Source organism: Hippichthys cyanospilos, chromosome 20, assembly GCF_059441005.1.
Source record: "Hippichthys cyanospilos isolate Australia breed blue-spotted pipefish chromosome 20, RoL_Hcya_1.0, whole genome shotgun sequence".
Lineage (NCBI taxonomy): Eukaryota > Metazoa > Chordata > Actinopteri > Syngnathiformes > Syngnathidae > Hippichthys > Hippichthys cyanospilos.
Window position 1 is genome coordinate 8813595 of NC_142388.1, and position 24188 is coordinate 8837782.

General features: G+C 39.8%; 1 protein-coding gene across 2 annotated transcripts; it reads right to left on the reverse strand.

Annotated features, from left to right (window-relative positions):
• Positions 1-189: 189 nt before the first annotated feature.
• Positions 190-24144, reverse strand: evlb (Enah/Vasp-like b). 2 transcript variants are annotated; one of them, XM_088403157.1, is made up of 13 exons: positions 23872-24144; positions 8253-8421; positions 7426-7603; positions 5742-5808; positions 3872-3963; positions 3546-3784; positions 2976-3094; positions 2101-2140; positions 1937-1982; positions 1764-1821; positions 1620-1680; positions 1481-1538; positions 190-1351 (listed from the first exon to the last, which is right to left on the reverse strand). In XM_088403157.1, the coding sequence occupies exons 1-13, from the start codon at positions 23877-23879 to the stop codon at positions 1314-1316; spliced, it is 1173 nt and encodes a 390-aa protein (XP_088259283.1). In that variant the 5' UTR covers positions 23880-24144; the 3' UTR covers positions 190-1313. The 2 variants fall into 2 exon arrangements, with proteins under 2 accessions (XP_088259283.1, XP_088259282.1); XM_088403156.1 differs by lacking the exon at positions 23872-24144 and adding an exon at positions 20251-20731.
• Positions 24145-24188: the final 44 nt, after the last annotated feature.

Consider the following 24188-nt stretch of genomic DNA (forward strand, 5'->3'; position numbering starts at 1 on the left):
ACAAATTTGTTCTTGAACAATCACCGCCGTATGTATTTATTTTGTAAATTCAGTCGTTTAATCCAGACAACCTAAATAAAAATAGCACACTATAGAGTTGGTATTAAGGCAAGAAAGAAAGTACAGACACACACACGCACACACACACACACGCATCCTGCACACACACACAAAAGAAAACAGTCAACCTTATTTACCCAAGAGGTTGTTCACAGTTTTATTTGAATTAATTTCAAAACACAGTGCATTTTCTTTTCCTTTTTTCGATTTTTCAACAAGGAAGCACTTTATTGTCATAAAGAGAACAGAATGAACAATACTTTGAAGCCAATATATATATATATATATATATATTTTTTTTATTAACATGATCACAAATATTCTGGTGTATTATTTGTGTTTTTAAAAAGTTTTGTAGTGGTTGTTGATCAAAACGGCATTAGCCCACTTTATTCCCCCCTAAAAAACCGAAAGTAAATAAAATAATAAAAACGAGAAATATTTGGTTTGTGTGAGTAATATAAAAACAAACTGAGAAAAAAAAAGTGCAATATTATCTTTACTATCATATTCCTAATTTTTTAAACGTCTAATGAGATAGTGTGGGTTACTAAAACTATATATTCTTGGGGACCATGAAAGCACTTCAATATGAATTGTCTTCCGGGTAGCACAAGCAAAGTAATCTTGTGGTTAACTTAAATTTGGAGGTTGTCGGGTCAAATCCCAGCTCTGATATTCCGTGTCAGGTGTTTTCATTTTGTCACGATTCTGTTTTCTTTCCACATTAAAAAAAACGCATGTTAGCTTCAGTACAGGGTATATAGCCTGCCTCTTGCCCAAAGTCAACATGGCATAGGCTATAGCCGTACAGTAGTCCCTCATGAGGATAAATGCTATAATAAATGAATAGAGGAATTATCATTAATCATAAATCCATATTAATTTTGGTAACCCACATTTGTTATGACTAAATCCCTCTTATGTATCAATACTGAAGAATATGATAGTAATGGTAATTAAAAAAAAAAAAAAAAACTTGAAAAAGTGTTTCATAAAACGCCTGGACAGAATAAAACTATTTGAATATATTGGATTTTCTTATGTTTTCAGACCAAAGAGAGGGGCAAACGGAGACAGAAATGTAAAGAACTAACAGTCTCTTCACATACACACGCACATGCACGCACACACGCCTTCCTCTCAGGTCAATGCACGTCGTAAAAACATGGCGGCTACAGCGGTTAGTCGACACCACAGCGGACGTCACAGTTTGGGCCTGACTCCTTTTCCTCCTCCTCGGATAGGTGACATTATGTCGTGCTCACTCGACTGAGTTCCTGTCTAATGGCTGTAGAGAAAGACACACCATAACAGCGGAGATAGATATCATGAAGAATGTATAAAAAAAAAAAAGTGATTTAGAGAATAAAAAATATATATTACTGCCTGGTTAAATGTCAACATAAATGGTTCTTACCATCAATAATTTCTTCTTTCACTTTGTGCAACTCACGGAACACTTCTTCCAAGATTTCCTAAAAGAACACACATGTGAAACAATCAAAATGTCTATTTATTTGAATCTTTATTTCTACTTCGCCCAAGGGAGAGCGTACCTGTTTCATTCTATCCATGTCTAAAGAGTCTGTGTCTACGCCGCTCCCTGCAGGCCTTGCCCTACATTGTTGTCATTAAAGCAAAAATTAAATACATGTTCTATGTGAATCTACATCCCAAAAAAAAATAATACACCGCCTCACCTTGAACCCATGGCCCGGTCCCCAGAGTTGGCTCTCTCCCACGGCTTTTTTGCACCATCTATATGCGAAAAAATGATTTAGCGTGGAAAGAGTAGAATAAAGCACCTCCCGAAAATTGAAATAAATTTCAATGATGTGCCATGATAGACCTGAGATGCTAATAGGTAACTTACCATTCTGACCCCCCCTGGTGCTTGGTGAAGCAGAATTTGGGTCGTCCTGTGAAAACACACGTCACTAAATTAGTTACGCATTTATCTATTTTGGCCCTAATTAACACCAAAGCCAACTATTGTATAATATATCAATATTATTGAGAGATGAGGGGTACACTCACGCTTTGGTTCTCGTCTGGCTTCTCTGATGCGGCTTTTCTTCTGGGGGCAAGAGGAAGGTGACATGTTAGAGAAAAAACAATAAAAAAGTTTGTAAATAAAAATGCGAGTTACTCGACTAATGACTTTTTATAGATATGATGTTGCAGTTTTTTTATAACTTTGATTTTATGCAAACAAACTTGAGATGCGTGCTGTATAGTGGCAATCAACTCCATTGATTTCACAATATTGGCAGATGGTAAATAATTGTTTAAAAAAAAGGCTGACTAAAACGAAAACAAACGTTAATATCTGCTAGCTTTATGTGAAAAAAGCTCAACAATAGCATTAGTTTTGCTATGTTTTAAACATATAGCAATATATTATTATATATAATATATATAATGTATAATATTCTTTATCCTGAGACGACGAATATTACAGCCTAAAAGAGAAGCACTTAGTTTGATTTAGCTCATCCATATGCCTGTATTATAACGTCCTCAAGTGGCCAAGAGGAGCACAACAAGAAGGAGCATATTATTGTCAATTTAATTCAAGCGAAAGATGTGGGAAAAACTGTTATATTTAGTCACATTCAAATAAACTGTCACTAATGTATGTTTTCATGAAGTATTATTTATTTAAAAAAAAGGAAATTATATGATACGAGGATTGAATCATATGAGGGAACCCAAACTTCAAACCTCGCTTAAAGGAAGCATTCAAATAAACTGTCACTAATGTATGTTTTCATGAAGTATTATTTATTTAAAAAAAAGTAAATTATATGTTACGAGGATTGAATCATACGAGGGAACCCAAACTTCAAACCTCGCTTAAAGGAAGCCAAGGTGAAAAAATGAAGCAAATGAAAAAGTCCTTTCTGTTTGACCTTCGGGCCAAAAGGGCGTTCATCTCCTCCATCAGTCCTCCGTTTCCACCGCTCGTCCGGTTGACTTCGTTGTTTTTGCCGCTGGATGAATTAGACGAGCTCGACGGGTTCTCCTCCGGCTGGTGAGAGTAAAGTGGGAGTTTTGAAACAGACAAATGAACAAATGGCTTTAAATGTGATTTGATTTAGTTCAATTTCACTCCGGTGTTAGTTGCAAGTAAGAGACTAACCCCAAAAAAGTTCAGCTGTTCCAGGAGGCTTTTCTAACTTTTAACTCTATATCTTCAAAAAACAAAGCGCCACCCCCAAAATACCACCTGGAAATATATATTTTAGTGAGGAAATACTTACATAAGTAATTATACGTATAGCACGGTAATGAATTAATTCGTCAAAGGCATTTCACATCAAAGTAAAGCATTGAAAGAACACACCAGGGAGCTGAAACTTCACCCAGACAGTGACATCATGTCAAAGTTTGAAATGGCACAACCAACTTAAGGTCAGAGTATTGGCTAAAATACCGCCAATAGGATGCGGAATTATTTGTCAAAAAATAATGGGCCTTACTCTTTGTACGCGGCGCAGCTTGGCGCCAGCGATCATGGCGGCGAGCCCAGTCTGGGCCGGCGGCTCCTCCCCCTGGCCGCTTAGTGGCGGGGGCAGCGGAGGAGGCGGGGCCCCGGCGGAAGTTGGCGGAGGTCCGGGAGGTGGTGGTGGAGGCGGAGGTCCCGCTGCCATGCACGCGGGGGGAGGTACAACAGGGGGCGCCACCGAGAGCACGGCGGGGTGGCCGTGGAAAGGAGAACCTGGAACGGCGAGGAGGTCCTCAACTGCCATTTTGGTCTGATATGACATCATCACTGCGTGTCATGGTCGCTGTGTGAAATGGTTACCTGAGTTGGAGGAGCGTCGCTCCCGCTCCATGTGGGCTTGCATCTGCTGCTGCTGCTGCTGCTGCTGCTGCTGCTGCTGTTCCATCATCTGCCTGCAGGAACATGCACAAACATAAATTAATTACGATTCAGTTTATGGTTTGGTACATAACATGTCAGGAATATAGGCAAAATGTTGAACTGATCTACTAAAATATTGTTAGGATAAGTGCATACAAGTTACCCCATATTTGAATCCTGCAATGTCATCTTGGTAAATTAGTATAGATTAATGTTTGCTCTTATGGTTGTTTGTGAAGAAGAGGAACTGACATGTCTCAAGCAATTGTAAAAAAAAAAAACCCTAACCCCAATGCAAGCAGAAAAGGGTCGTTCCGATGTTCCTGGGAAAGAAGATAGCAGCATGGACTCGTAAATTGTAACTACCATGATCACAAACTGATTGTTTGCATTGTTGCCAGATGTCTCCCCAAGCCTTTAGGAAAGCAATGCCTTGTATACCTACATAGGACCAACCACAATGAATAAATGAGGAGCGGAAAGAATGCATTCCTGTCCGCTCTCCTCGTGAGAAAAAACACCTAGTTGTCTTCCTTCCTGTTTGTTTTCTATTAAATGTTCAAGGTTGCCTGGACCTAACATTAATACAAAATAGAAATACCTTATTTTGATTCATCACAAAGATGAGCCTGCTTTCATTTAAGCCAACTGAAATCTGTACAGTTGAGAAACTGAAATTTCAAGTATTTGGGCAATTTTAAGATAAAAAGCCCACCAAACACTCAATTATCCAAAATAACAATCAACTAATTTGACAAAGTTGTCGATTAATCCTTGCGTCTCTAATATATGTTGTGATCATCTTCAAATAAACTGTGGCCCATAAAATTTGCCTAGCAACAAGTAACCACCCCTGAATCTGAGAAATTCAATTTTGTTTATGTTGCTTTGCATGTCAGAAAGTCAACTTCTGTTATCAAAATTAAGTCAGTACAAACAGTATGGTGTATAGGATTTGCTTTGCGGAGCTCTCTGAGCATCTGAAAGCTTAAAGTTCATGTGTGTGACACGCAGTCAGAGACATGATAGTACACTCTACAAACACAAGTGCTTGCGCGCACACACACAGCTGGCTAATCCTCATCACTACTGCTCTTGTCTTTGGGTTCACTCGGAGTTCGCCTGCTGCTTTTGGAGATAGTTTACTGCTTTTTAGGGGGGTTAAATGTCCCAAAAAAGGCACTTCAATATAACAGCAGGCAAATATATTGGCAAGAGGTTTGATCATAAGATTGTCACATTCTTCAAAACATGTCAAGATAAAAATTTTGGAATAGTCATGAGGAAAGAGATGACAAGCAGCAAGGTCCTTGGATGAATTTTCAGATCAAATTCGGTACTAGCTCAGGATTCGAAAAGTGAGTTGTAAAATAGTTCTGATGGCATTCAGACATGAAATGATTATTTGGGTGGGCGAGGAGATTTCATGGTCAAAGGTCGGTTTTCATTTCAGAGGGCGGGGCCCTTTTTTGGGGAAAGGATTACGTAATCATTTGGAGCAGCAAAGCGGATTTGTTTGGGTTTTTTTGTCCTCGTCGGTGACATTATTCGTTTTTGGTGCTAAGGAAAACAACAATAGAGTGGCAACTTGATCAACTCAATCATACCGTTTAACCCTGAAATATACTGAAAAGTCATGAATATTCCATGATCCAAAAAAATAATTGTTTTATGATGTGCTTGTAATAAAAAAAAAATAGCAAAAACATAAAACAATGAAACACAACTATTTTTGTAGTCTAATTTACGATTGTATAGGAGCTAATACTAGCTGATTCAGAGCAAATTAAATACCACAAAAACTGCCTACCTTGCTCTCTGGGCTTCCATTTCTTCAGCACTTGGTCCATTTTGGACTTGGCGTTGCACAGCTGGGCCTGCACAAGAAAAGATGTAAAGACATAAGAAGAACTGTAGCTGAAACATCTAGAATAAGCAATATAAAGTCAATTAGGCATAAGGCCAAGGACAATTGAACACAAAAGAAAAAATAACTCTTTTTTTCACTTTTTTGCTGCTTTAATTCACTATTAACACACATATATATATATATATATATATATATATATATATATATATATATATATATATATATATATATATATATATAAAGATGTATGTATGCATATGAGTGTGTGTATTTTTGTGTTTAGCTAAATGAGGGTCTAAAATTGGCAGGAGTAAATGAATTAAGTACTAAAGTAAACATTTACTTTAGAGTAAATGAGTACCAATGTCATTGATTAATCGAGGTATCGAAAGCGATTGATTCGGTAATCAAGTACTAAAGTGATTATTTTAGATACTCAAGTGCAGAAGTAATCTGTGACTTTAGGTTTAGCAATTGATTACTTTAGGCACTAGAGTACTAAAAGTAATCAATGACATTAGGTACTAATGTCGTAATCATTTACTTTAGTACTAATGTACATAAAGTGATGAATTACTTTAGTAAATAAATTAATAGATCACTTTAATAATTTAATCACTCAGTTATTCTAGTTACTTGAGTATTATAGCAATCAATTACTTTGGTATTTGAGCCATTTTCATAGCTTCCTTTAGGTAACTTTGTACACCTGGGGTTGAATGTCTGGATTCTTACAAAAACATCCAAATGTGTATTTGAGATGGAATGAGTACAACACGTCAAAGCATCAAGCAATAGCACACATAAGAAAAGACACGCAACGAGATATACAAAAGTTAACCTACATGACAAGCCGAAGACGAGGAAGCGACTGTAGCAGACACACAAGCACTGACACAGCCACTCGCCGGCGCCTACCATAGCTCGCCTCGGCCTGCGCTTCCACCTCCTCCATCATCACCTCACCTGGCCCGCTGTCCCCCGCTACCTCGCTTTAGCTCCTCCCCCACTCACTAACTATCCACAGATCATCTGTCAGGTAAGGCAAACCTCCAAGGCGGCAGAAGTGCAGCGAGCGCCCCGGAGTCATGTTTCCGATATTAGTCGAGAGGAGGTGGTGACCGCGTGAGAGGCAAAGCCTTCGCAAGACTTCAGTTCAGTGAGCTTTTACTAGAGTTATTCACATTTTCACTGCCAGACATTTTCAAAGCAAATCGTCATTTTGACAGTGACTTGGACTCTAATATTCTTGTTACCTACTTGCCTACTTTATTATTTGCTCGATTATGGAATGTAGTCTGCTCAGGGAAGTGAACAGAATAAGAATTTGATTGTGTAGTATTACTACACACATGACAATAGAAATATGACCTGGAATATTGAACCTGGTTACCACTGGAGGGGAGTAGTGAAGTAAATAGCAGGAGGTGCAATTGCGGGTGCCGATACCGTGAAATAAGGCCAGGTATCGGCCTGATACGATACTTGGAGTTGATATCTACCCACCCCTAACTTTGATATTTTGATCATTCATGATCCATCTAGTAAAATAAATAAATAAAAAATAAAAATATTTGTGAGTATGCGTCTATGGAGAATACACCATGACACTATGGTGACACACCTCCATCCTGGGCACTGAGCACACTGAGGGCGAAGAGCATGGCGTTGGAGAAGGTGGTGGCCTCCTCCTTGCTGGCGAAGTTGAGGCCATAAACCTGCCGGGCGTCCCGCCATTGGTGGAATGTAGGCGTGGCCTGGTTGTACTTCAGCCCCTTCACAATGGAGTAGTTGATGACCACCTGGACGTGCAACAGACACGACGGACATCAAACATTTGACCTCTGACTTTTGACCTCTTTATGACGCAAACTCACTTTGATCCTGACAGCCTGATAGTTGCCGTTTGTACTGATCACTTTAGGACAAAGCAAGCTGACTCAAATGTGTTTTCTGGTCATCATTTGGTTTCACTGACCATTTTCTATGGTGAAAGGGTGTGTAAAATCTCGGTTTATGTTTATGTAAAATGAATACAGTAAATGTGGATTGTCAATTTTATAAATGGTCATTTATCCATCCATCTATTTTCTATCGCCACTTCTCCTCACCAGGGTAGCTGGCTTGCTGGTGCCTATCCCAGCTGTCTTTGGGCAGTAGGCGGGTGACAACCCGAACTGTTTTTTCAATTGAACACTGGATTATTTTTTATATCTGCACACAAGCTTGTTAATTTCTTTGTCCACTTGAAGAAAAAAATTGAAAACTGGAAAATGTATATCAAGCTATATTTTCCAGTATAATACAAATTTCTACTTTTCTTGTGGAATTTGAGTGCCCTCCCATCAGTACTGTTGACGTGACAATATGTGTGTCTGTGACTTAAACACCAGACAGGTGATTGGGTTGTTCGTCTATATGAACGACGGGACGGATTACGTCATAACACACCTGCTGATCCTGCAGCTTGACCCCCACCACCCTGAAGGTGTTGCTGGGGGTGTTGTGATAGATGTTGATGCGGCTGAAGCCCTGCTGGCCCGGTTTGATGGGCACCCATTTCTTGCTGGTGTCGTCGTAGACCATGACCGAGGCCCTGGCCTGGCAGATGCTCTGCTCGCTAGAGGAGGGGCGACAAAACAACAAACTCAAAGAAACGTTCAGCCTTGGAGATTGTTTTTTTTTTTTTTTTTTTTACACACTAGCATGACAGGCCCTTGCACGTGAAAAGGAAGCTCCTAATTAACCACAACCTGTTTCTTTCCATTCTTCCCAGTGTGCAACTTTTCCTTAACGAGCAGAAAAACATCAACCATTAGCGACTTTTAGAGGCAGTGGGTGGTCGGCGTCCACTCCTGGCTTCCTGTTTGCGCTACGCTACGCTAATTATCTTCTGGTTACAGTACAAAATGTGCCGTCCAAGCGAAGAAAAAAAACAAGTCTTCCTTTTGAAGGAAAACAATGCAAATGAATACCAACGACTGGGTGCCTGGAGATGTGAGTTTATTTTATTGTGTGACCATGTTCGTAACTCAAGTCATCATTTCTGGATGAAATGAATGGAGATGCCATTATTCCACTCCTGCAACACCACTCTATTACAATGCCATGTATAAAAACCCATAGTTGATTAAAAGAAAGAATATTTAGATAGTTTTTGCACAATGATTTAATGCTTCAATTCAATTCAGTGTGCTGCTCAGCTTGCTTGACCTCCTGGGGGGGATAAGAATAATATACTCATATAGAGATACAAAAAACACTAAATAAACATAATAAATTGCGGTAATTTATTTTGTTTGATCATGCTGTATGATAAAGAATACATTCCTGTGAGTACAGATATTTTGTCTGTCTATAAGTGTTTGCAGCCCCATTTGTATGCAATTCTTAATTTTTTTTTTTTAGGCTGATGACAATTTTTGGCAGAAAACGATACAGAATATTAATTAATCAGCAATTAATTTAAAAAATGATAATGAATAAAACATATGTTTCTCCCAATGCATTTAAAGGGAGGGATATTATACATGGATTTTCAATCATATGTGGATTTTAACTATGCACTGGCTGGCCTATTATTTATTTTCCACATATAGCAGAGATAAATAATTGTTTTAATATACCGGTAGTTATGTTAGTTATGTGAAATAATCAGTATTTTTTTTTAACTGATATTTGAAGAGTCATAATTGGACAATTTAATCAGCTGGTTGATGGATCAGTCGGGACCTATTAAATATCATTTGCAACTACTGATGCTAAGCGTTAGCATACCAATGTCGTTTTTCAGTATGTGTTAGCATTAAGCTAGCAGGGATGTAGTTGAACTGAAGGCTCTTGCATCCCAAGTCAAAGCAGAAAACGCTGATGATTATACTTTCATAGATTTACAAATTCACCTTCAAAATATCACAGTTAACTTCTCGTGAGAATTTGACTTATTTCTAGTAGCATCCTTAGTGTGAAGGCCGGATTCGAACTCCTGACCTCACACCTGTGTGGTGGATTGTGTTGTGAATAGTAATAGAATTCCTTCCGCTGTGATTTCACTCCCGCACATTTCAAACTATCTTCTTCTCTTTTCTGACGCAGCTTTTTTGTCTTTGCCTCCAGGGTCGATGCTTCTAATTTTAGCTTGGTAGAGAGGCAAAGACACAGATGGGACATTTTCTTCTCCTCTTTCTTGTCTCGTTCATCTCATTTGCAAGTCCAAACTGTTTTCTCTGCCCCTTGTCTGTATTTTTGTTCCCGCTCTTCTACGTAATTCCATTTCATTAGCTCCTTTTGCCATTTGCTCGTGCGTCTTTTGTCCGCGGCGCACATGGTACAAGTGTGTGTGTGATTATAGTCGGGGAAAGTGGGGCGACAAAGGATGCCATAGTGAGCGGAGATAAACGCAGTCAGATGGACAAAGCAGCCAGACGCAACACCGGAGGCCACACATACACACACACACACACACACACGTACACGAACGCGTGCACACGCATTGTTTCATTAAGAACATCAGCAGATGCTGGAAAAGCCCGATTGCATTTGGTTCAGACAATTAGCGTAAGCGAGGATTAAAGAGCTGAGAGTAGATGAACTGATACGTTAATGGCCTGTTTATTTATTCATGTTTGTTTCAATGTAATTGAGTGATTACGATGTATTGATTGAATAACGTTTGTCACTGCGGTAGGACAAATTGCATCGCGTCACAATGACAGCTGTTCCTGATTATCTTATTTAGTTTTGTGATTGTATGAAAAGGTAAACTACTCGCAAAAAACGCACCTAGTTATAAGCCATTACAAGTAAATGTTTGTTTTGTCTTCACTACCAAAGCAGCTGCTAATTGTGGTTATTAGCAATTTTGCAAAAACAAATCGTTGGAATATATATTTTGTGTAAACACCAAACTTGGGTTGAATGAATATTATTTGCGTAACGTGCTGGTGCACATAATCTTTTGCCCAGGTGTGATATGTAAATGGTTAGTTATTTAATTATTATGCTAGCTAACACTGTTGTTGAACCTTATGTTAAGGCTGTTTGTTTGAGTTGAATAATTTAAACCGATAGTGATATTATTCATCCATTTTTAACGATAAATTCTTTATTAAATGCAAAATTCATATAATTTCAAATGTGCGGTATTTGTGTTCATGTCTTTACAAAGTCACTGCAGTCATCCCGAATGTTCTCAGGTGGATTTTTTGTCATTCAGTCAGTTGAGGCCAAACATACAAAATGCGTTAATAAAAGTCATGTTATTAATAACTCCCAGCTTCTTCCGGCATGAGCGCCTTGTTGAGATTTCTGTCAGAATTCACTGCGGCAGCCTGGGTGACATTTAAAGTATCTGTGTGTGTGTGCGTGACTGATTTATTCATGTCTCATGTGAAGAAACTATTCATATTTGATCCAAGCTGCACGTTTCTCAACTTGCACATGAGCGTGTCTTGTGGGTGTGTGTGTTTCCGTTTCCTTCCCTCCGATTCTTTGCTTCTCTTTTAGCACAGGCACCTCATTTATTCATGCTGCCTTCAATGCCGCTGGGACCCCCCAACGCCATTTTTGCCAGTTGCCGAGAAGCGCCACTTAAAAGTTAAACTGAGTCGACAAGTTAAAGAAAATAAATTAAACACATGGCTGCACCCTTTGGTGTGTGTATGTGCATATGTATAAATGTGTGTACACGTTAAGACCTCGAATGCGAAATGACGTGTGATGAAACTTATCAAAACAAAGATGCTACCGAGATGATTTGGTAGTATTTCCACTTTGTACTTGGAATATTAAGACATGACTCTTTTAACCTGAAAGTGGCGCTGCTTCTTAGCTACTGCAAAGTCAATAACTTCCTGTTCTTCTTCATTTTATTCCTCTTATTCTACCTAGAGAAGCAGAATGGGCACATTATGTGGTTAAGTGCCCCCTATTGGTCAAAGATTGAATATCTACAGCTGAGCCACTATAGATTGCTCGTAGTGACGGGTTATATTGTCAGATAATGTAGCACAAGATGTTTTGGGGGAGTTTTTTACTTTGAGAAGCTTTATATGCTAAAATTGTCTTGAATGAAAGCTCGCTGTTGAATGCGTTTTAACAAATTTCTACATTGTTTTTGTAAACAAATAGTGTCAGCCATTCTGCCACTCAAGACAAACAGCAGAGCTATATGTCAAGGTGGTCTTTGCAAATGTTCATATATATTTTTTGCAACATTTGATATTGCAACAGCCTTTGATTTGATCGGTTACTACTTATTTTTAAATTCTGCTGATCGATGATTGTGATTGGCCCCGAAAATTCTGCTCGTGTAAAGTAAATGCGCTATCAAATAAATCTATTTTGCCTTGGCTTTCCTTTATTGAGAATATTAGGAGAAAAGACTATTTGAACTTTTTTTTCTCTTCCAGAGATGCTTTGATTAAAAAAAAAAAAAAAAATCCCCTAACTATTGTGTTCTACATCCCATCATACAACAACTCATGATTACACACCTCATTGACCTCAAAATTAAACAATTTTTTCAAATGGACTTTTATGCCTTACAGTATGGAACCAGACAGTCCATTGAGAATTCTAAACAGTGATCAAACTGTTTTTTTTCCTATTCTGTGTGCGCTACAGTTGATGATTCTAACACACTCCATCACAGCGTCGCGAAAGGAAGAGCAAACAGAAGGCGTCTTTGTAGCGCTCGGCAGCTGCTCGGCGCTAACGTCCAAATCCCCGCAACAATCAACAAACTGTTTTGTGTTTTTGCCTTAACAAAATCGTCCATGTATACGAAATAAAGTCTGCGTGTGTATGAGTGCAACCTCGGCATGACACCATGAAAGCTTCATGAAGCAGAGGAGAGAACAGCTGAGGGCTTAAACATTTATAAACACACTGGGCCAAGGCTACTTTAGCACTAATAGAAAATAGACTAAAATAGACTAAATAGGCACCACTGAGGTTCGTCTGAAAACGGGCCACTTTGGGTAATGGCGCCCAGCTGTGATACCGTGTGAACGCCTCAGACAAGCGAATGTTCGCCAGCTCATTGAAGACACACATATACAACACACACAGTTAACACACAAGCGCAAAACCCTACTTAAAAATAAAAAATAGTGCTTCCTACCAGCAGACTCCCAATTTCGGCATCGTTTGGTGAAAGTAAAGACCAAGTGCTACAAATTTTACTGCGGCTGGTGTCATCTCCATGAAAACCAATCACATGATTTATATACGTGTTTACGTCATCACAAAATTGTCAGGTAACACGTAGAGATTGACTCCTCTAGAGAAGCACAGGACACAGGGATTGTCACAGCCAAGTGCTGCATGGTGCTGCCTCATACTAAGTATCCAATCACAGAGGCTTTCTAGCTGGCCTTACTGTCACCGCCTCGTGATCTGATTGGCGATTGGAACTGTCTATTAACTATGTGCACGTTCACTCACAGTGCACACACGCCCGCAACTGATTGTGAAGGCCTGGGGCAGATTTCATTTAGCCTGGCGACACAAGTTAGCTAAATTCTGATTGGATAAAAACTCTAACCTAAAACTATAACACTGGAAAGAGGGTAAACAAATGGATATAATATGACACGAAGAGAACAGATTATGGAGAAAATAATAAAATAATAATGATTAAAAAAAATGAAATTGACTGTAATTTTAACTATGATAAAGATGTTAGGTTATGTTAGGCCAGCAGAGAAGGCCTTGCTGGCTCTGACGGCTCACCTCTGATATACACTAGGGAGCTTAATGTATTTGATGTATTCGATTTACTTGAGCGATTGACCAAGTAAAGTTTCCACCTTTAGTGCCTAAGCAAACACAATCTACATAAGGCAAATTAAACATGAAACGCTACGAGCAATTTAATGTGCTGAACACACGTATTGCAGCGTTGTGCATGTGCTTTGACAATAAATATGTTTACATCCTCTATTTCAGAAACAGAAGCCAGATCCTGTTAATGTATCCTACTGTGAAAAAAAAAAAATCAGCTGGCAGGAATTTTTTTGGTGAGGCAGGGGATAAGTAGGCATAAAGCTCATTTGGCCGCTTGGAGCACTGACAACAGTTTTAATGCTAATTCACGTAATCCTTTTTTTTAAGCTACGGAATTTGCTCATGGGTCCAGCGCTGATGGCTTCAATTATGGGAAAAAGAAACACTGTCATGCTCATATTTTCAAACACGTACTCCGTTTGCTTCTTGACATTAGGAGGGAGCCCCGTGAGCCCCCCCCCCCCCCCCCCCCCAAATTAAATGGTGTAACATGCACACACACACGCACACACACACGCACACACACACACTGATTAGACTGTTGTGAACACGCACGAGTAGGCTAATCTGTTGGCATGACAACTATCGTGGAATATTGGTTCTGGCCTAGAAAATATGGCTGCCTGGCTGAGACGAAAAGATGAATGAGCAGTGGTGGATATAAATAAATAAATGTATTATTGAAGAAGAAAAAAACACAGCAGTCTGCTCATTAGCAGAGCAATAACATGCCACGTCCTGTCTGATCCTTGCATAATGATCATACTTAAATGTCTTATGAGGACGTGGCTGGCGTTTCCAATATGGAATGCAGGCAAAAGTAGTACTTTAAAAATATTTGATATTCATTACGTTGCATGGACTTATAGTGAACAAGTAGAAGGTGCTAACTTGGGCTGTGCAATTGATCGAATTTTAATCGTGATCATTGTATGCCACGATTAATTAATCTCATCCTGGGCGATATTAACATTTCGAAAGTCAAGCACTTTTTATGATTAGAAGTCAAACTAAGCACTTTGTCCTCCTACCACCAGAAGGCAATGTTTCCCACATGTTTGCAAGACAAAAGCGTCTGCTTTTCTCACCCTAAGATATTATTTACCAGTGTGAAATGGCGTTGAGTTTTTCACTTTAATTCCTAATATATATCGTGCTAGCTGTCAACTGAGACTCATTTAGAAAAATCCGATGTGAAACCCTGTGTGCCAAATATTTGCCATGTCTTGGGGGGTGAATTTGTTTTATAATTATTTACTTTATGTATTTATTTGAGTTTATTATTATTACTTGTAAGTATCAATCCTTGAAGCCTTGTTTTTGTACTGCTTGTTTAAAAAAGGGCAATAAATAGACATGTTTGACCAAACATGATGAATAATCGTGATTTTAATATTGACCGATATAATCGTAATTTTAACCGTACATTTGCACCAGACAGTGTGTAGCTGCTATGACATGGCATTTTCTGGAGTGGAACCTGAGACGGGGGGTCAAAGGAGGTTCCAGGAGTGGCATAGCCCGACCTCCCATGGTTCCGCCAGTAAATAGTAGAAAATGTTGCTAAAAATAGCAAACAAATCAAGTTGGCGACACTGCCAGTACAACTAGCTTCTCTCGGTTCACAGCTATTAGCTTACACATATAATATAGCGTCAGGCTTCTGTTACATTCCCTCTCTGTGATAAATCCACCACAGCTGAGTCTGTCTCGCCAGCTTTAGGACATTTTATTCATTTTGCTGACATGACCTTCAAGTCACCTTAAGGGCTTTTGACAATTCTGTCCATGCAGCTCAAATCCTCAAGGACGATTCCCGTCATGACCATTTGAAATCCTGCTGCATTTAGACACCGTGCTTGATAATGCCTACATAAAAGCGTCTCATTAAACTTTCACATCGACCTCCTTCCACCGACCCCCCCCTTTCCCCCCCTGCTGCTATTGCTGTACATCTCTCAGCATCAGCAACCAGGAAACTCTTTAATGCTTTATGGGAACACATGCAGGGAAAAGAACCGGCTCTTCGACAGACTCCCACCCCTTCTCACAAAGAGACGCCATGAAATGGTTGCAAAAAAAGTTCTTGTATCTGACAGTTTTGCGACGAAAAAAATGATTTCACCGTGTACATTTTCACGAGGTGAAAACGAAATGACAACAAGTGTCTGGCAGTGATGACTCTCAACTCAATTTCAGACATCTGATACTACTGCAGAAGGCTTTAAAATGCCTGGTTTGTTTCATTTCCTTTATGTCAAAGTTATGAGAAAAATGGCATGAGATCCAGGCTTTTATAAACAATGTAGATTTATACATGGTGAATAATTTATGGGTTGAATTTATTTCCCAACCTGCGATTGGCTGGCAACCAGATAAAACTGTCCCACACCAACTTCTGGGATAGGCACCAGCAAGCCAGCGACCCTCGTGGGGATAAATATAGACGATGGATGATTGCACTGTTAAAATTTAGCTGTGATTTCACAGTAAATTATTGGATAGATTTTGCATGACTTTCACAGTAATGAATACAGCAATATCCTGTGAATGCATTTACAACAAAATACTAATAAATGGATTCTATTGTGGAATAACAGTAAAGAACTGTAAATTCCAAGGCTGCTGTAATTTACACAGGTATTCATTGTAATATTACAGGGTAACTTAAATACAACAAATTACTGTAAATTAATACAGGCAATTATTGTGAAATGCTGGTCATTTTTAACAGTGTGGGAGTCATTCCCCAATTTGGGGTTGCCAAAATGAAAAGCTCTTCTTTTTTTAATCTTCATTCTGAGTGATAATGATTTGAGTCCATTTTAATCACGGTAATGAAATATTTATTAGAAGGAGGTTTGATTCATGACAAAATAATTCCCGTGCAAAATGTTTGTCCGATAACATTTATAGCTTGAGCATAAACTGCTTAAATGTCCCAATTAAGTGGGTACTAACTATTGTTATTGTCTTTTCCTTACCGTATCAAGGGGGCGCTCTAAATTGTCCACACTAGCCTCGCTAGAACTAACTCAAGTTATTCAAGGTCAACAATCCATCCTTGATGAAGCCCTAAACAAATACCAAAAAAAAAAACAACAACTGTGTGCTTTTTTTCACCTAAAAATCCATATATGACCTTCATGTATTTGCATGTGATCTATCTCCCAGTCGTCAATTTGCTAAGGGGGCCATTAGGCTAAGTGACCTGCATTGCAGAGGGACTTGAACGTCTCACAGGCACATCTGTAATTGGCCGTGGCGCGTCCAAGGCGGACATGTTGTTGCGTGCAGCCGTGACCCATCACTTCCGTGCATCCGTTGACCCAGAATAGTGACAAATTCCCAACAGTGCTTTCCCTGCCGCGTGTTTGACTTCGGCCCTAATCTGCCGCCGCGCGTGGATGGGGATAACTCACGTTTGTTGTCCCTTTAGGGATTCTGGAAAATTGGAAACCTCTATCACGGCAATGAGACGTCATCAAATTTGACATTGTAATACAAACGCGCATCCGAAGTGAGAATAATCCTCAAACAATCAAATAGTTAAATAATCCCGATTCAATTGTCAGAGTGAGTTTTTTTTTCTTTCTTTTTTACTAACTTTTTTTGCACTTTTATTAGAGTGATTTGCATCCTTGCTGGTGGTGCTCGGTCGAGCAGCGGTTAGCAAGTCCGCCTCACAGTTCAGGGACCCGTATTGGAATCCAACTGGCACCGACCTTCCTTTGTGGAGTTTGCACGCTCTCCCCGAGCCCGCATGGGTTTTCTCCGGGCACTCTGGCTTCCTCCCACATTTCAAAAACTTGCATGGCAGGTGAATTGGACATACTAAATTGTTGAGTGTGAATTGCTCAGACAGTATAAGAAATTACAGTGTTTTTGGGATGACAAGAAAAAAGCTAGGTGGAGGTAGATAGCGGGACCGATTAAGATAAACCCGATGCCCGATATGTTGCAAACACACTGCTTCATCCACGTTGGAACATTTAAAGACCGTATTTTTATTTTTGATGTATTATTTTACCACCCTCGCTTACCTAAAACCATACAAATGCTGGTATCTAACGAAGCTAAAAACGTAGCTAACTACCTCATTTCAATGCTAATAACGCAGCTAAATATTCATATCTATTTCCTAGGTGTTCTCTTGATTGTTCTCTTCTGTGACATTATAGCGTTCGGTGTTAATATCCCTTCATGAAAAAAACTGTCCCGTTGCAGCTAGGAAATACAGCTAGCAGCGTCACTAGCGGTTGCAGCATGACGCCATCCAACATTAGCATGAATATGCAAAATCATTAAAGAATTGCCAGTGTGCTGTTTAGTGTCATCTGGTGGCGCATTCTAACAATCCTACCACTAAAGCAATTAAGGTAATTACGAGCAAAGTGTCTAATCATCAGATGTTGTGACTGCAGGGCTAGCGCAATTATGAGAATGATGATGGCGAAAATTGCGAATGCAAGACAAATACTTTCATTCTTAATGTTTTTATTCGTTGTTGTCCATTGGTAGTAGTGGTGTAACGATGAAACAATAACTAATCAATGATCAAATTAATCAATGGGGATTTTTTACATTTTATTTTCATTTCAATAGATTTTTCAATCGAAAATGTCCAAATTCTTTTCATTTCGCCTACTAGATATGTCATATAAATATCACATTTCTTTCATCTTCAATGAGAGTACACGGATTATTTTTGTGATGAATCAAAATAAAACATTTAATTTTTACCACAAACGTCGCAGCGGTACTTGCTCCACGTCCGTCGCCGCAAGCCCAAAAGACTCCCGAACCACCTGCCTTTTAGAAACAAACGGTTCGCTTTATTTAACCGTCGCCATGTTGCGCTAGTCTTCTGTTTGCCAAAAGTGCAAAGTAAAAGAGAGGAAAGTGGAAGTTACCGAAACTCAAGAGTGCCAAATGCACTGCAACAAGCGGGGAAGGAAAATATTGATTTTATGATATTTTTAAGTCATCCGGAACAAAAAAACATAATTAATCGAGAAAACTGATATTTCGCCAAAGGTATCAAACAAAAATGAAAAATTACCCGGACATTTTCACTGATCATGAGTCACTCAACAATCAACTGCATAATTTCTCTCAGGTTCTTATTATGTGATGTATGTGATGTAATTAAAAAAAAAAAAATCACATTCAAGGTTATATATTTAACAAGAAGTCACATTGCCAGTAGAGACAGGGAAGATCAGGGGTCCTTGGTATAGTGACCACGATATAGTGAAGCATCAAAACCCTGTAAACCTGTTCCAACAGCGGGGTGCCTCTGCCAAAGGAAAAAGCTTCTTAGCCCAGCTGAGTCGCTTAAAGCTGCACTAATCAGAGCTGTTAGAGGAGTCGCGGTCAAACATATCACAATCTGCCAAGTCAGGACAACTGCTGCTTTGGCAGAAAAAAAAAAAATATAGAGCACAAACCTATTAGATTCGAAATTACACCGAAAAGGAGACGCATTCTACAATAAACACTTACAAATACACTAAACCGGGGCTGCGGTTGATAAATCTGTTTCACTATAATGCAGTTCTGCATTTGCTTCATGTTCCAATTAATGTGTTCTTAATTTGAAAGAAAGAAAGAAAAATGTATTGTTCCTGCCACAGTATCAAAAAACATTACAACGGACGAAAACAAAGTGCTGTGTCATTATGTCTTTTTTTATTATACATTGTAGCATTTGTATTGGTAATTCTAGACAGATTTTATTCTGGAACAAACTCCAGAAGATGGATTGTGCAGCTTCTCTTTTTCATCTGACTTGTTTGCAAGGAATTGTGTTATGAACGACAAGTCACATCCATATAAAGTTGCCATAACACAATTTACTGTAGCAATAGATTGCTTCATGTTGCAATTAATTCGCTCTTAATTCGAAAATTAAAATGCAATGCTCACGTCATGGCTCTATAAAGCAATAAATTGGATTTGCCGGAGAAACCCTGACGTTTAAGACATCCTGATGACACTGGGAACATCCTGAACTGAATGTTGAAAAAGAACATGAACATCTGAAAAGTTGTTCAATAAATATATTTCAACAAAGTTACGAGTCGGAGAGTTCATTTTGACTTCATTATTGTCCCTTTCACTGCAAATGAATATCGGGTTGGTTAGCATACCTCCTTGCCTGCTAATTATCAGTATCCCCCCCAAAAAACATTTTGGTGTATCCCTACCTACAAGCTACATCTTTTGAGAAATTTTAACAAAATCATAAGGAGTGACATCTGCAGTTGTCAGCGACAAGACCATATGCAAACCGATTGGTCCTTGGCGCCTGAGGCAAAGATGAGGGCCGCCTGTGGATGCAACACAGGAGCACCAATGCCAGCTTGGAGAACAAAGGATGCGCTCGGGGAGGCGGCCAGAGAGCCGCCGCGTTTGTGAAACCACTGCGGCCATGTCAGCCCCCCCGACCGCTGCGACTACAACCGCTGCCCTGTTCCCCGCCTCGATGAGCCTTCGCTGGCCATCAATGCTGCTCCTGGGGGCCAAATACACTAGCGTGCATCCCCACCTCCTCCTGCCCCTCCTACCTTCTGCAAGGCCACAGTAGCCATTAAGCCAGAGCTATAGTAACAGGCACAAGCACTACTTTTCTGCAAAAAAATTAAGAAATAAAGCCCACCTGACTTTGAAGTCATTTAGCTGCGGTTGCGCCCCCGGCTCGGCGCAGTAGATCTGCGGGAAATAGAAGCGGTGCGACTGCAGGTTGATGTCCATGTCGGCGAACAAGGAAATGAAAAATCCCCCCTTTAGGGTCTTCTTTTGATGCTCGTCGGGGCTTCCGTAGAAGACGTCAGAGTTCAAGAGGAGACATAGCACCTGACATGCTAGGAAGGCATCAGCCCCTAAAAAAAGGCCCACTAACCTATATCCCAACTCCTTGAATGAACAAAGATGAGTCTCCGGTCCGCAGAGATGACGCCGCCGCCTCCCTCCCAGGGAAAGGAAAGGAAAAGCCGGATTCCAGTCAGCGACAAGATCCGGTTGAGAGTGCGCGAGCTTGCTCGGTATTAGGAGGAAAAAGAGAGAGCGCGATGGGAGAGATTCCCGGTGCTGTGAGGCGTTGCCCTCGCTCTGCCTCTCCTCTCTGTGTCTCATTGGATTACCTAGTCCCTCTCCATCCATCCCTCCCTCCCTCCCCCCCGTTCTCCCCTCCCAGCTGTGTGGAGAGCTGGTCCTGCCATCCCCTCCCTCCCTCCCTCCCACTCTCTCTTCCCCTCTCCTCCTTCTCCATCACCCTCACCCACCTCCCCCTACCATCTGCTGGATTGGGCGAGAGTAAAACCACGTGGAAACGCGGAGAGCGAGCGAGAGAGAGAGAGAGAGAGAATTTAATTCATCTGATGGCTCACGTCTCAGGATAAACACACACACATACACACTTTCACTGGCTGTTCATTAACAGAGTAGTGGGACGCAGGTGGAGGGAGACAATGAGACAGTGATGTACTGCAGCGAGTGGCTGTGAATGGAAAAGAGCAGCATCATGCCATGGTTTTATCCAGCAGTCCCGAAAATAGTGGGCCAGTCGTCAGACTCAAACAGCTACCGAATATGAAAACAATGCTAACGGGGATGGGCAATAAGGTCAAAAGATTAAATGTGGATTTTTTTTTTCAAGATTCTGATTTAAAAAAAAAACACACACACACAACAATTTCAAAACTCCTGTGGCAAATGATGGAAATTCCTTTGATTTTTTTTTTTTATGATATCACAAAAGTGTTGTCTAATGTTTACCAAAGTAAAAATAGACGTTTACATACGTTTTATTCTCTTTTGTCTCTTTTAATCGAGAACAAATAGAAATTTGGCAATAATTCCCGTTGAAAATAGGATAATTTTTGGAAGCCAAACGACTCATCCATCATCAAAATTATTTCTTGATTCATTTGGTTATCGATTAGTTTTCAATTAATTTTTGCAACTTGAGTAACACCATAATAAAACATTAGTACACTTTTTATTTATTCCTCAACAAAAATTCAAAATTATATAATGATTGTACAAGTAAGTCAATTATACCAATGAAGACTATTTGATAAAAAAAAAAAAATATATATATATATATATATATATATATATATATATATATATATATATATATATATATATATATATATATATATATATATATATATTTTTTTTTTTTTTTTTTAGTTCGCTCTTATTACTATACAAGTGAATAAAGTTTGATATATTCTTTTAAAGATTCGCCATTGCTGGGTCACCATCTTCCAGTCATCCAACCTTTAACCCATTAATATTGACGTGCCTTCATCTTTCGCAGATGCACACAGATTATAAACGATGTACAGCTCTAAAACAAGAAAAAAAAATCATAATCTCTTCTGCAATCATGGTTTGAATGCAATAAATCCCTGCCATATTTACAGCACACACACTCTCTTTCGAGTACACAGCTTTCAGGCAGCGTCCCGCTGTGTTTGGACACTCGGATTCTTTAATTGATCCACTGAGTATGCATTGCTGGACACTACATTTAAATTCTAGTTTCCCAGCAACGCACGCAAGTATTAAATTGCTTGCGTACAAATAGTTCGCTCAACTTTCTACCAGGTTTCTACCAGCATGACTTAGAAGCTAGGCCGGTTGAAGAAATCTAGGTCTGAAGCATCAATTGATTATCAAAAATTGATTTTTGATTACTTGGTGATTAATCGCTGCACCGCTAGTATGATTCATGGCTGATTTCAGCGAGGCTCGTAAAACAGAGTGAAAAATGTGCAGCAGATCCTGATTTTAGTGTGTACTAAAAATACCACCGAGTTGTTTATAGACACCAGGAAGCGGATCTATTGTCTTCTCACAGCATGTTGGAATAGTGTTTAGCAAATCTGGCTCAAAATTCTGAGGTTTGGGATTGTTTTTTCTTCTAAAATACGAAATCTTGGAAAGGATTAAATTCAACTTTCCAACTTGTGTTTTTTCAATACTTTTTAAAATGTTGAGATATCTGGTCACAGAAAATCCAGAAATCCATTTCCACCCACACAGTACTGTCCACCTGCAGGCAGTCACGCCTGCTAAGTGCAAAGTGACAAGTGGAGATGGATGAATTGCAAACAACACACACACTCCGAGAGGAGCTGGCAGTTGAGAAAAGGGTGGAGGGGAGAGCTACCTTTTAGTCACAACACACAAACACACAAACTGGACTGCCTTCAGTGCAAATGACTCAGCCAGTGAACTGATGTCACCCAGAATGCACCGGGTGCCAGGTCATATGATCCCACACCTGACGCCGAATGATTCCCTGGCATATGCAGTCAAGATAAGCTTGTCAGAGTACATCAGCATTATTGGAAATAAAATGTTATTAATATGACTCACCATAGATGCAGCTGCACATAGGCAACATACACACACTAGTCACAGTATTAGGTGTACTGATGAAGTCTTGCCTTAATGTTTTGATTTTTTTTTCATTGAAATACATTTACTAAACCAAGCAGCCCAGCTTTTTGCCCTTGTCCCGTATTCAGCCGGCAAACGGCGACTAATATTATTCATATGGGTCACAATGGATGGCGTCAATACACATCGGGCAGCGTGGTGGGACATTCGGTCCAGCTCATCGATTCCGCGTTTGGGCTGTGAGCGGCTAGGGTCACAATGAGGACGTTTAACATGCAACCAAGACAAAATCAGTCAAGAAAGTAAGTCCATCGTGAATGACATCTGTGCAATTCCTTTAAAGGGGAAGCTTAAATAATTCATGATTCCTTAAAACATATCCAAATGCAACATTAATCAGAATATCACATTTAGACTATTGGGGCTGCATAGAACGGATTGTAAAGAAAAGTAATGGCTTGACTTCCTCTGAAAAGTTTTAGCAGTGCATTTGGCCTCCGCTCATGACAATCTGCTCCCGAAAAATTAATTTTTAATTTTTAAGTTAAAGATGTACTGTTCAAGCAAGGGAAAACAAATGAATATAGTAAAATAAGTGGAGCTTCTTGGGACTAGGGAATGGTTAAATGGTTCCAAATTTTCTGAATCCAACTTTGCCATGAATCCAGCGCAGCGGTCCTGATTGGTTCGATTACCCGGAAGCGTGAACTTCAATCGCACGCACGCACGTGACCTGCCAGCCGGCCAATCACAACAAGCGTAGCTTATTTCAGCAGGTAGAAGGCCCTCAAACTGACTAGCATTCAGCATAAACATAGCAGATTCGAGTTGCTCAAACCCACAAAAAGCAAGTATGTATTCTTACCTCATCATAGCTCTCCGCTGTCTGTGTCAAACATTGGCGTTGCTAGCGCCTCCTGTCGCCGTTTCAATGTTAGTTTACAGGAAGAGGAAGGGGGGTGGGGGTAGAGGGAGAAAACGCGGCAATGTAGAGGAAAAGCTACACGAATGGCCACAGTTGACCAAACGAGTGTGTTCTTTATGTTAATAATTAGGCGTGGTGGTGCAATCTCACGGCACTAAACCGGAATTCCAAGGCCTAGAAGCCGGGTAAGGAGCATCTGCTCGCCGGTCCGTAGATGCCATTTTTTCCCATTGCGCACAATGATGAGTTCCAACGAC